Here is a 12,979-nt window from a genome sequence, read left to right as displayed (position 1 = left end):
AGGAATGGAGGGACTCCATTATTACCATTTTCTTTGAACTTTGAAGGAGCTGGCTCTCGCTGCTGTTTTGACCACAAGTTGACGCGGGTGGCAGTCACTCTGCTGTGGTCAAAGCTGAGCGGAAGGGATGCTTGCAGGGGGATAAAATTGCAGAGTGTTTTTCTTTCTTGCTTGCTTTCTTCCATTCTTTCTTTCTTTCCCTTTTTTTTAATTCCTTAATGTGATAATCAGAATGGATTTTTCTCTGTAGACTTCAGATCCTGTCTATGTGGGTCTCTGCAGGCTCCAACACTCTTGGGTAGAGCTCTTGTAGGTTCAAGAAACCAGGTGAGTGGGCAAGTATGGTCCCAGCTCTGAGGAGCAGAATGTGGTGTTCAGCATCTGTAGCTCATTACACAACCTTTGCAGTGTAGCTCTGAAAGCACCTTCAGCTTGCTGTGTCCATGGGGAGAGTCCTCAGGTGAGCAGCGTTTGGTTGTTGGTTCTCTGTTGTTGATTGGAAGGGCACTGATGACCAGGTGAAGTGCTCTGGGGCTGATGCTGACTTCTTAAACTCTCACTATGAGCTCTATTTGGTGCTGAGTTTGGAAGGTTTTAACCAGAATCCAGCCCTCCTCCACCAAACACTGCCTTCCAATGGAGACTGCTGTCCGAGGATGTCTCCTCCTCAAATGAAGCTTTGTGTGTGCAGTGTTTTAGGTAGGACCTGCTGTAAATCCTGCTCAGTCGAGTTCCTACACACAGCAGGGGCATGGGGAGCATCATCCTGCCCATCACACAGCAGGGGACCGGCTCCAGCCCTTCCAGAGCACCAGGAGATAACTGTGTACGTTCAATATCTGGAGCATGAAGCGCTGCAGGTCTGCAGCATCCCAGCCCTGCCTTTACTCCATGCTGGCCCCGCTGAGTCGGTAGTCAAGGGCAGCAGTAGATTATCCCCTGCTTTCCCCCTCTGCTTTTTTTTCCCTTTAAACTTACCTTTTCGTGTTCCAGCTGAAGCAGCATGAGGTGAGTAAACTCCACTGCTCAAAATAAGAGTGGATAAGCTCAGTTTACTTGCATTTATTCATGACTTCACCACTCCACTGGGGCCTGAAAATCAGAGCCAAAAGGAACTGCAGTGAAAATTGGCCTACATGCAATGGCTTTAAATAATCTGCCCTTTTGCTCTAGTTCTGTGTTGAGATGTGCTGGAAGCCTGAGGAGCTGGGATCTGACTTGATGTAGGAGCTGCTTCTTGTTTTCTTGCCCTAGTGTTTGAAGCTGTTGTTGGTTTTTCTGTATCTAGTTTAACTTAGAGGGGGAGCTACACAGGAGGAGAAAGAAAAGGAATCTATTTGGGAATTGTTGTATTTAGTGCATGACTCGGAATGATCAGAATCAGCACAAACAAATTAGCTTTTATTTCCAGAGAGGCAAAAAATAAGAAAGAGGGGAAAATAGCAATGAAGTGATTAGCGTCTGTCACCAATATGGACACCCAGGGACAGGGTATTACATTGGGCTGAAAACCAGCTCTGCTGGAAGGAGAACGGTTCATGTTCGTAGGGAATTCTTGTTTGCACTTGCATTTGTACAGGCTGTTAAGGCAAATATGATTCCCAGATGATGTGCGGTACCTGCACGTGCCTGACACTTGCACCAGCCAGGGAAGAAGTCACGCAAGCCATTGGAGAGCAGAGTGTGCTGGGTGAGGCTGGGCTTCAGCATCTGAGCAGGAATAGATCCATCTGCAAACCAGGTCATCGCTGCTCTTGTGCTTTTTCTCTTGGGCCCTCTTGAATCACATCATGATTTCTTCACTCCCCCCTTCCCTTGCTCCCTGCAGCTGGGATTACTTTCCATGTGCTCTGCTCACATAATTGCCTCTAATAATTTCTCAGCTGGTTTTCCTTCATCCTTGAGTCAAATACGACCACCTTTCCCTTTTATTTCCCCTCTTTACGAGGCTGCACACACCCCCTCCAGCCTGCACGTACATTCTCCTTCCCACTGCCTCTCCCTTGTGTTTGCTTCATCTCTCACTGTTTTCATGTTGAGAGTTCCCATCTCCCATCCTGGAGATCCACCTGGCTGATGGTAAGAGCTTCTTCAGCCTTTGTGTGCTGGTCCCTGTGCCGTTTCCCACCCAGCACTCCAGGGAAGAGGTTCCTACAAGGACACGGGAAGACGGAGCATCGCAGGAGGAGATGCTGTCAGGCAGGGCTGCTGGGTGTCTCTTTGCTATCTGGAGGCTGACACTGACGTTTCAGGGCAGTGCTGTGCTGGCAGCAGCCTTCACAGCACTTGCAGAGGGGGATTTCGGAGGTTTCCCATGTTTGCTCTCTGGAAAACCCTTCCAGCCACCCAACACACATAGTGGTTGGGGTCCTGCCGTGCCTCTGAAGTGGCAGCACGTTGAGGCAGGCTGTTAGCATCCCACGGTATATTTAGTTCAGGTTTAACGGGGGCTCCATATGTGTGTGTTCTCTTGTTTCCTTTTGCTTTCTATGTGCTAAGTAGATGCAGGAATGAGGTGAGAAGTTGTCCCACGATGTCAAGGATGCAGTTTTGCTGCTCCACCGCTTTCCTTTGTGGGGCTGCTTCCAGCGTGGATGGGGCTTGGAGCAACCTGCTCTAGTGGAAGGTGTCCCTGCCCATGGCAGGGGGGTGGAACTGGAGGAGCTTTAAGGTCCCTTCCCACACAAACCATTCTGGGATTCCCCAAGCTGTGCATTAAGAAAAGCGTAAGACCTGGAGAGGAACAAGTGTTCAGTGGTCTCCTTCTATCAGGAACCCCTGGAAATGTGGTGAGGTCTCTCTAGTGACAGGGGTTCTCCTGGGGGATGGAGCACATGGGGCTGGGAATGATACCCTGCAGGCAAAAGGCTCTGTGCACTGATGGGTTTTGCATGTTTGGTCCCTCTCAGGACCCTTTGGCAGGATATGTGCCAAAAGGGTCACTCTGATTTTCCTCTCAATTCTATTCTTCTTTCAATTTTTATATTTCAAAATGAGGTGAATTGAAAATAATACAGAAACTGTGAACTCCCCAGAAGGTTAAACAGAGCTTATTGTGAGGACATGAGGGCATGCGAGGCAGCTCATGAGACAGCCCACCTAGAAACACTCCTTTAGAGAAGACCTGTGAGAAGCTAAGACCTTTGATTACAGGCTATTTTAGCTGTAGAAGGATGGACTGAAGGAATAACTGTGGAAACCTTTTCCAGGGAGAACAATTTGTATGCACTATTGAGAAATCAGGTCTGAGAGAAATCAGGTCTATAGGAGAAAAAAATATAACCAAGTCACGCTGGTAGGCTTGAAGTAGAGGTGTTAAATCTCAGCTATGAGGTGGGGAAGGTGCAGCACAAAGTCCTGTGCTGAGGATGCTGCGGTACCTGCCCGCAGAAGCCATGGAGCAGAGGGGGATCGAATGGAGCTGGTGCACCCAAATGGAAGCAAATCAAATCCATTCCTGGGGATGGGAATCCTTGCTGGGTATGGGATCTGCTTCTCTGGGAAATGGAAGTGTACAGATGCAGGGAAGGAATGGAAATCTTTCCAGGCAAGCCAGCAGATAGCCAAGAGTTTTGTTATTCCATCATGGCCTCGGAAAGCCACAGTCTGTCATAGGAACAGTTTTGTGTTTTAATAGAAGCGGTTTGCTGTTGACCCTGCGTGGCAGAGCAGCTCTTACTGTTCCCATTGGATTCTGGTTTTCCTCCCTCTCCATCGTTTTAATCTTCTGTCCCTATGGCAGGCTCAGGCAGGCTTGGTGCTCGGCACGGATGCAGGCAGCCTCGCAGGGTGCAGCAGAACCTGGTTTTGGCAGGGTGGAGGTGACGGACACGGACGCCCAGAGATGTTCAGGTGGCCAGAACATTGTTGTTAATCATGATTTGGGTGAGCAGGCAGCAGCAAGGTGCCTCTGTAAGTGTTGGCTGTAAGTACAAAATAGCTCCCATCTCCCAGAACTTCCACGTACTAGGAATGCCTTTCAGTGAGATGGAGAGGTTGGGTTGCAGAAGACTGACTTCTACCTGGACCTATGGTCGCTTTCCCTGGGCAATGACCCAAGGTTTTTCATCTGTACGAGGAGTGTAACTTTAAACCCATGATTTAGCATCACCCTTTCAGCTGGCAAACAGAGAATCCAAAGCATCTGGTAGGTACCGTGGTGCTGTGTGAGGAGGAGACAGCAAACAAATTGCCAGAGGAGATGGAGAAAGGGAATTCTGAGTAATTTCAGGAAGCCTTTAACAAACAACGCCTGCCTGACCTGCAGCATGAGGGCTTTGACACGACTCCCTGGGAGCAGGGAGCGCGGGAAGCTGTCCATAAATCACGAGCACTGAGACTATCATATTTGTTTATTACTTGGGGTTATGCCACTGCGTTCAAGTCATGTAGCTGTTGTGGTTTTTGGAGGAATGAAACACAAGGGATTTGTTGGGACAGAACAGCACCACTCCCTTTATCCTTTGAGTCTCTTTTTGCTTTTAATTCTTTATTCTTATCCAGGAGGTAGCGGGTGAGCTGTGGTGGTGTTAATGTTGTGCAGCAGGAGTGAAATAGCCTGGAGATGTGCAGCGAGAGCAGGGGCATGTGCCCTAAATAGGAGGGTTAAACAGGGCTTATTCTGAGGCAAAGCAGTAATTGCAGCTTGCGTGAAGCAGTAATATTCTTTTGTGCATTATTTACCCAGGAACATCTGCTAATACATATACATTCCATGGTGCGTGTAAACAACTTGTGCAGGAAGAGGATTAGGAGGTTTATAAAGAAATTAGAAGCGAGTTAAAAGGGCAATTAGAAGAGCAGAAAGAGATATTGAGCAGTGAATTAGGGAGGATATTTTAACACACAATCAGAGCTTCCCGAGATGGATTCAGAGCAGAGAGAAGGTAAAAGAGAAAATTGGCCAATTACGAACTGATAGCGGGGAATTGGTGACATGAGAGAAGGTAATGGCTGATTTGTTAAACAGTTATTTTGATTCTGTTTTCACTAAGGAGGAAGAGGATGGAGGGCAGCTCCGGGAAGGACTCGGGTTGTGGGGGTGAGCCTGCAGAGAGAGAAAGATGTTGTCTGTGGAGCAGATGGATGTGGGGAGCATTTCACCCCTGTTCATGGGATGGGGAGATAAATGGGTGTCAGTGAGCAGCTCCTTACAGCAATGAGGTGGGTAGCGAGGGGGTTGTGTTCTAACACTTGCTTTTGTTTGCCTAATCGGCCACTTTTAAGCAGGGATCAGGGACTGAGATGAAAGATCCTTCTCCCCTTTGAAGGCTGTTTCTCCAGGAGAGGGGAAAATGGAGTGTGTTGGGATACAGCGAGATGGATGGGGACTCTGGAGGGGTCCTGCCCCTGGGGCTGCTGTTAGTGAGTAGGAAGGTGTTTTGGCTCATCAGTGTGACACCTTCCCCAAAACACACATTGCCAAACATGAGCACGGCTGCAACCCTCCGTGTCCTGTTTTCACAGTTGCTTTTGCTTCCATCTGTGACTCCAACACAGCAATGCAAGAGCATCCCTGTAATCACTGTTCCCATCAGCAGCGTCTGTGTCAGTGATCTCCTGTTCCACTAAAGCAGTTGTGAGCTCAGGGGCTGCTGGATGGGTAAAGGGAGAGAAGAGGGCTGATGGAACAGAGGAATGATGTCAACCCAAAAGACCTCAAGGGGATAATAAGTGATGAAGAGGGAAATGTTCTTGGTCATGCAATGAGGAAATGGGATCTTGGCAAGTGTTCCTGGGGATGTGGTTGAAGCTGAGACAGGGAAAGCGTACACAGCCAGAGGATTTAGGGAAGGGTGAACTTGAAGGACCACAGAAAGTGTTATTTAGCTTGTGAGAAATTGGAAGTGATGCTTTTGCTCTGCTCTGTCCCTCTGAAGGGGATACGAGTCGCAAAGCAACCTATTGATATAAAGGAATGATTTGGAATTGGTGCTGCGGGGGCACAAGTGTTGCCTGGGAAGCGATGGGGAATACAGGAAAACTGGAGTCGTGGTCTTGGTTTGGACTGATAAACTGGAAATCTATCCTCAATATCCGAGGGGTGTTTGGTTTTCCTCCTGCCTGGGAGGATAAAAGAGATGCTGTGTGGTAGGGTTTGTGTTTTCAAAGCGTGCATGAAAAGCTCCATATTAGCAATTATGGGATGAAACTGTGGAAAAGTGGTACAAAGGAGAGAAAATTGGCTTCGACTCAGGAAACGGGATTCTGCCGCCAGGGGTGAGTTTCCAGAGGCACAATCTGGGGTCTCTTCTGGGTTCTCTTTTAATGGGAATGATTTGCATGAACAGCCCAGAGTTAAAGCGTGAAAGCTCACTGATGTAAGTAAAGGGAAGGCAGCGACAGGGACTCGTCTGCTGGAGCACATGGAGAACACTAAAGGAACGGGAAACCCATGAGCAAATAGAGACTCGAATGTCATGTTTCCCAAGGGAAGCATTTAGAGCTTGCAGGGAGCTGCTGGGGAGCAGCATCCAACCACGCTGGCAATAGGCAGCCTGTCTGCCTGCACCCCGACAGGGGAATCAGTGCACAGCCAGAGGTTTAGCTTGTGATAGTGATTGGCATCAGTGATGGGTGATGTCCCCTCACTGGGAAGGGGCACCATGGCACAGGCAGAGCTGTGGAGCATGGAGGGGTTTAGGTTTATAGAATCACAGGATCATTCAGGTTGGAAAAGACCTTTAAGATCATAGAGTTAAGCCAGCACTGCCAAGGCCACCACTAATGCCTGTCTCCAAGTGTCAGTATCCAGTCTAAACATCCCCTGGCACAGCTTGAGGCCATTTCTTCTTGTTCTATCACTGGTTATTTGGGACAAGAGACTGACCCCTACCTCACTACAACCTCCTTCCAGGTAGTTGTAGAGAGCGATAAGGTCCCTCCTGAGCTTCCTTTTCTCCAGACTAAACCCCCCCTGGTCCCTCAGCCGTTCCTCATCAGACTGGTGCTCCAGGCCCTTTCCCAGCTTTGTTGCCCTTCTCTGGACCTGGTTCCCAAATTTCTCCAACTTATCTCCAGCCTGAGCCAGACTACCTTTGACAAGTCATGGTTATACCTCCATCCGCTCGACTGGAGAGATGTGTGCTTTGAGCTTGTGGGACTGCTGCTTTGGAGAAGAGGGGATTTATGCCAGCCCTCAGAGCAGCATTCAAAATGCATGAAGACACGCTGTATGAAGGGATTTTGGGGGGGAAAACACCCGAGAGTGAAGCAGGGGCCGTGGTAGAGCTGAACCATGCAGATGGGAAGGCAGTTATTGAGGCGAAGTGTCAGAGCGTGCCAGAAAGATTCAGTTTATCCTCAGAGAGCTGCGGTGGTGGAGGAAGGATGGGTGCAGGGAGGGATGGCACCTAAGGGAAAGGCAGGAGGAACACCAGAAACCTACAGCCCAGGTATCCTGCTTTTGGCTGGGATAGAGTTAATTTTCTTCCTCGTAGCTGGCACAGCGCTGATTTGGGTTTAGGATGAGAATAACATTGATAACAGAGGGGTGGTTTAGTTGTTGCTGAGCAGTGCTTACAGTAAGGCAGGGATTATTCAGCTTCTCACTCCATTAGCAAGGAGGTTGAGGGGAGCACAAGAAGCTGGGAGGGGACCCAGCCAGGACAACAGAGCCCAAATGATCCAGGGATATCCCACACCATCCGATGTTATGCTCAGTATATAAACCAGCGGGTGGTGAGCAATTGCGCATCGCTTGTTTTGTATATTCTAATTCTTTTCCCATCATCATCCTTATTCTTTTCCCTTCCTTTTCTGTCCTATTAAATTGTCTTTGTCTCAACCTATGAATTTCACTCTCTTCTTCCCAGTTCTCTCCCCTACCTCACTGTAGGGAGGGCAGTGAGTGAGCGAGTGCTGTGTGCTGTTTAACTACCTGCTGGGCTGAAGCACGACACCATGTCAAGTGACATCTCTTATTTAGCAGCGCATCATGTCTCCATTCTGGTTTTTAAACCAGTAGCCTTTATTGCTAGGAGTTAGAGCACTTGATTGACAAGGCTTGTGATACACCGTGGAGTTGTCTTTATTTCTCCCACACGTTAAAGGAAAAGATACTAAAAATACAATTAGGGTTTTGAGCCAGGCGTAGTCTGCTCGGATATAATTCATCTCAAAGGCTATCCATCGTGCCTGCTGCACCCAAATCATTTATAAAGCATTAGCATCTCCTGTGCTGACATTTCACTCCCATATTACAGGAGTTATACACAACCTTAAAGAAAAAAATTAATAAAGTGCTCCTCTCCTTCATTCTCCCACTGAGAGCTTTGATTTCCAGAGTATGAAACGAAATAACCAACATAACAACATTCTCCACTTCTAAGGGACAGTGCCAGACTCATTCAGTTGCTATTGGTTATAGAGAGTAGGACATGAGGGAGCTATTTCAGATCACGGATTATTTGTTCTGGCTGCATTGGACATCCCTTTAGTGGAGCTTTAGAGCTCTGTAGACAGAAAAGTTTGGGTAGGAGCTGGAAGAGGGTTTGATGAAGTAACCTCTTCCTTTCTCCTCCCTGCTATTTCCCAAGAAGGGTATTTAAAGTGAAGCATCCAAGCCCCTGTCCCTCCTCACCTGTGAGATGGGCAGAAGAGACCATGGCCTCCCAGCTGCCAGTTCCCTTTTCATTCCAGATACCTCCAGGGAATCTGCCCCTGAATAAATACCGTCTTCCACCCCAAACCAATTGGGAGAGTGGATTTCCTGAGCTGGCCTGTTCTTCCTGAAGCCAGTGGTGTGTCTGGTGGCAAACACAAGCATTTTCCTTTGGGCTTTGCAGCCCTACAAGGGAGCTACAGGATAGAAACGTGCCGCCACTGGGGTATGGTTACAAAACGCACAGCAGCCTTTTCTTGTCCAAGATCACTTTTATTTCCCTTGTTTTGTTAACTTCAGTGTCTGTTTGGTCTCACACATCCACGCTGACAGGGAATTCACACCTCCTGGGTGAAACCACCAGCTCTGCCGTGCCCCCGACCAGCAAATGCATCCCTCTGCCACAGAGTTGGATTCAGGATGAGGGGAACAAGCAGATCTGCTCCCTCTCCTCCCCTTACCCTCAACCTGTTTTGTACAGCTGCCTTGGACCATCTATTTCTCTCTCCTGTGGTGGACCAGAAACCCTGGGCTCTGTGCTTCTCACCGGCCCTCTATGAGCTGTAGCTGACTCTTTCTCTGACTCTTCCCATGACACAACCTGTTCCTCTTAGGAAAAACCTCTTTCGATGCTGTCAGGACTATCTGCAGCCTTGGAACTGTTCCTTGCTGCCCCATTGAAAACCTTAGTCCAGCTATAAGGGTCCTCATGCCACCGACATGGCTGGAAGCCCCTCTCTGCCTCCAGCCCCCAGAAAGCCCCTTTTCTCCTTGGGACTTTGCACCTCTCTCTGGAGACAGAGCTCTATGGCTCTATTTATTTGGACTAACTAATCTCTCTCTCTCCCCCAGATACAAGTTAGGATGTAAGGGTGAGTTTTGGCTCTCTGGATATGGGCTTTGCTGTGTCTCATACAACCACCCCCCTCCCAACATTTAGTGCTCTGAATGGCTGAGAACATTGGTCCTGGTTCCCCCCGCGCGTACTGAGCCCGCCCGATGGCTTTCAGCATCTGTAGGCACTGCTGCCGGTTGGTTGTCTTGAGGAAAAGAAAAAGGAAAATCATATACTGGTCTGCTATAAATTCAACAATACAATCCTTAGTTCTGAAGATATAGTTTCCATATAGTTTATAAACATTATAAGACATACATATGGATAGTTGAGGGGAAGAGGGGGGAGCCTGTGCATCTGTTGGGTCTGGGTTTATTTTCAGGTGTGTGAACATGGGTTACAAAAAGACGCACCTCCTGCAGGTACCTCATTTCTTTCAGTGTTGGGTTTGTTGGGGTTTGTTTTTTGTTTCATTCCACCTCGAATCAGTCTTTCCTTTGGTTGTTGGCTACTCCAAGCCCAGCAGGCAAGCCCTGTTCTGCTGTAATGCCTGAGATATTCAGGGGGTTGAGATTGTCTTCTAAGAGATTCCCAGCCAACTTTGGCCTCTGGGTTTGGAGCCAAAAGGGCTAAACCATGGGAGAACCAACGTCTTTATTACATGGGTATCCCTGTCCTTGCACTTGCTTTCAGAGAAACAGTGTAGGCTTAATCGGTGATCGTCTTTACAGCAGTTTTGTTCCTTTCAGTAATCGGAGGGGTCGTTTCAGCGTGCTCTCAAATGAACGGGATCTCACAAGAGCATGGATACAGTCCACGTGTCCGGTTGTTGTCACCGACCAATTGGCTACCATCCGTGTTATCTGTTTTTTGTAAGGTTGGCTTTGTTGTTGTTGTAGGTGCTCGATTAGGCTGTTTGTGACAAGGTGTGATAATGCCTTTTAATCCGCTCCCGCTGCGTTCGGCACAAGTCCGCGTTGGCAGCCCTTCCGGGCACGGAGAGAGACCATCAGAAGCCGAGACAACGTTCTTCCCTTCGCCAGGCCAACGCTAGCCACGTACAAAAAAAGAAGAAGAAAAGAAACTCTGGTCCTTTGTAGATTGGTGGCAGTACAGACTCGCTCCCTGCTCAGCGTATGACGGCCGCTAACACCATCATAAAGACCAGGAGCGATGCCCTGAGCCCCGAGCAACCGGCTGCCTGCTGGACCCCGCTGGGCGGGCGGATGGGTGTCCGCCGGGTGCACTTACCCTTGCGCTTAGTGGGCAGCGTTGGCATCACCCCAAAGCTGTATTTGTGCTGATAATCAGGCACATAGTCTGGAACCTCCTGCCCGTTTTTCCTTGGTCCCAAGGAGCCCGGTTTGGAGGTTCGGTTACGGCTTTTGTGGCTGGTGCAGTTCTTGCCGGGTTTGCGATAGCCCGGCCGGGAGCCAGGGGGGACGGCAGGCTGGCTGCTGTGCAAACTGTTCTCAGCCCCTCTCTCCTTGCCCTTCTCCTTGGAGGAGTGATGAGGGTGATGGGTTTTGGAGGCTCCTCTGTCTGCTGTGGAGAAAGTATGTGTTTTAATCTGATGGAGCGACTCGGACCCTGAACAGTTCCTAAAGTCTTCTGCTCTTAGCACCTTGAGGTCCTTGCCGTGCATCTGCTCAGGGGACTCGCAGATGACGCTGGAGCTGGAGCCTCTGAACCTGTGTAGCCATTCCCAGAGTGAACGGGCTTTGCAGTCGCAGCTCCATGGGTTCCCGTTCAGCCTGAGAAACTCCAAGGCTCCCAAGTGGGCCAGGCAGTCCCCCTGCAGCTCCGAGAGGCTGTTATTGAACAAGAAAAGGGTGGTCAATCTTCGGAGGTCATGAAAAGCCCGCCTGTGAATCCACTGCAGCTGATTTTGATGGATGAGCAGCCGGTCCAGGTTTATTAGTCCCCTGAATGTGTTCTGATGGAGGCTCCAGAGCTTGTTTCCATGGAGAAAAAGATGGCTGAGGTTAACCAAGTCAACAAAAATATCATCCTGAAGGAACTCGATGTGGTTGTCTTGCAGGTAAAGGTATTGCAGGTTGTGGAGGCCACCGAATATCCCGCTGGGGAGGGAGCTCAGCCCGCACTTGTACAGATACAAGGCATGGAGTTTCACCAGCCCTTGGAAAGTGTCTGCAGCTAAAGCCCTTAAGTAGCGGTTATCCCCAAGGTCCAGCTCTTCCAGGTTGACGAACCCATCGAAGGTGTTGGGGTCGATGAAGGTGATGTTGTTGGAGTAGATCCAGAGGGTGACCATGGAGGGGCTGAAGTGGCCCCGCAGCAGCAAAGTGATCTGGTTGTTCTGGAGGAAGATCCTCTCGCTGTCCTCAGGGATGCCCTCGGGGATGGTCACAAAGTTGTGAGCCTGGCAGCTGACGGTCATGGGGGACGGGTAGCACACGCAGTCAGTGGGGCAGCCCAGGGTGCTGGGCACCTTCAGCCCCAGCAGCACCAGCAGCAGCTCTGCAAACCCCCCTGTGCAGAGAGAGGGGAGAGCGGCGTCAGCGGGGACCCGGGTACCTCCCACCCACCCATCACCTTCCATGGGGACTATTCTGGGTGAAAAACACTCCCTATTAACTCAGCCCTCCTCTCCGCTCATGAATTACCCACGCTGCTGCGATGAGTGGTTGTTTAAATGTGATGTATGGAGTACTCCCTGCCTCCTCACCCTGCCTGTACCCGGCACGCGGTTGTGCTCCCAGCCTGAAACAGGCAAGAGAAACCCTCCCGGTAAGAATCCACGAGGAGCAAAGCCCCTTGCCTGCAGGCAGCACAGTCAGAGGAAATGCTGTGGTGCAAAGGTGTGAGAGCAAACAGAGGAGATGCAAACCCTTGTAGGTGTCCATCCCTCCTGCGATGCATCTCTTAAATCACCCGCGCTTCCATAGCGGAGAGGAAAAGACACGGAGCTTTAGTAATTCCCAGCAAATCACCTAAAATTCCAGTGCTCAGCACGGACCCATCCCCGCCATCTCTTTTTACTACAGCTGTTAGATACCACTTTCACCCACCCTGAAACCCAAGTGATTTACAGGGAAATATGTTGTCAGCAGTTGGTGGGAAAGGCTGAGCCGAAAACTCTGTTTGGAAGTGGGATGCTCAAGACATGTTTTTAAATGGATGTCCTGTGGAAAAGCATATTGCATCCTCTAATGCTACAGTATGTGCCCGTGGCCATGGCTTTCTCGCTGCAGAGAAGCAGTGAGGAAGGCAGTAATCATCCCCTCCCTCTGCTCAGCTCTCAGAGTGCTGGTTACGCCGCCCCATTCCCGTCTCGCTCCCACTCCTCACACCAGGCTTGCTTTCAGGCTATTCCTTCTGCGCCCGGTAGCTTTTCAGACTCATTGCACCAGACTTGTCATTTTTCATTCAGATTTTCCTCCTAGATCTGGCGCTTTTTTTCCCCCTCTTACACACAACATTTGCTTGTGTCTAATGAATTCTGCCTCTGGACTTCTTACAGGGCACGGGGGTAGCATGGGAGCAGCGTACAGCTGCCGGTGCCATCCTGCCCACGAGTC

The 12,979-nt window shown here is 49.7% G+C and overlaps 1 protein-coding gene across 1 annotated transcript; it reads right to left on the bottom strand.

Moving 5' to 3' along the window:
* Positions 1-10,566: 10,566 nt before the first annotated feature.
* Positions 10,567-11,930, bottom strand: RTN4RL1 (reticulon 4 receptor-like 1; the record flags this gene model as incomplete). The annotated part of the gene is made up of 1 exon (XM_010017713.1): positions 10,567-11,930. A coding segment is annotated over one exon (1,364 nt), but the record flags the coding sequence as incomplete, so codon positions are not given.
* Between the last annotated feature and the right edge of the window lie 1,049 nt (positions 11,931-12,979).

This window comes from Nestor notabilis, unplaced genomic scaffold (genome assembly GCF_000696875.1).
Source record: "Nestor notabilis isolate BGI_N333 unplaced genomic scaffold, ASM69687v1 scaffold10747, whole genome shotgun sequence".
NCBI lineage: Eukaryota > Metazoa > Chordata > Aves > Psittaciformes > Psittacidae > Nestor > Nestor notabilis.
This window is presented reverse-complemented; position numbering and strand designations above follow the sequence as displayed.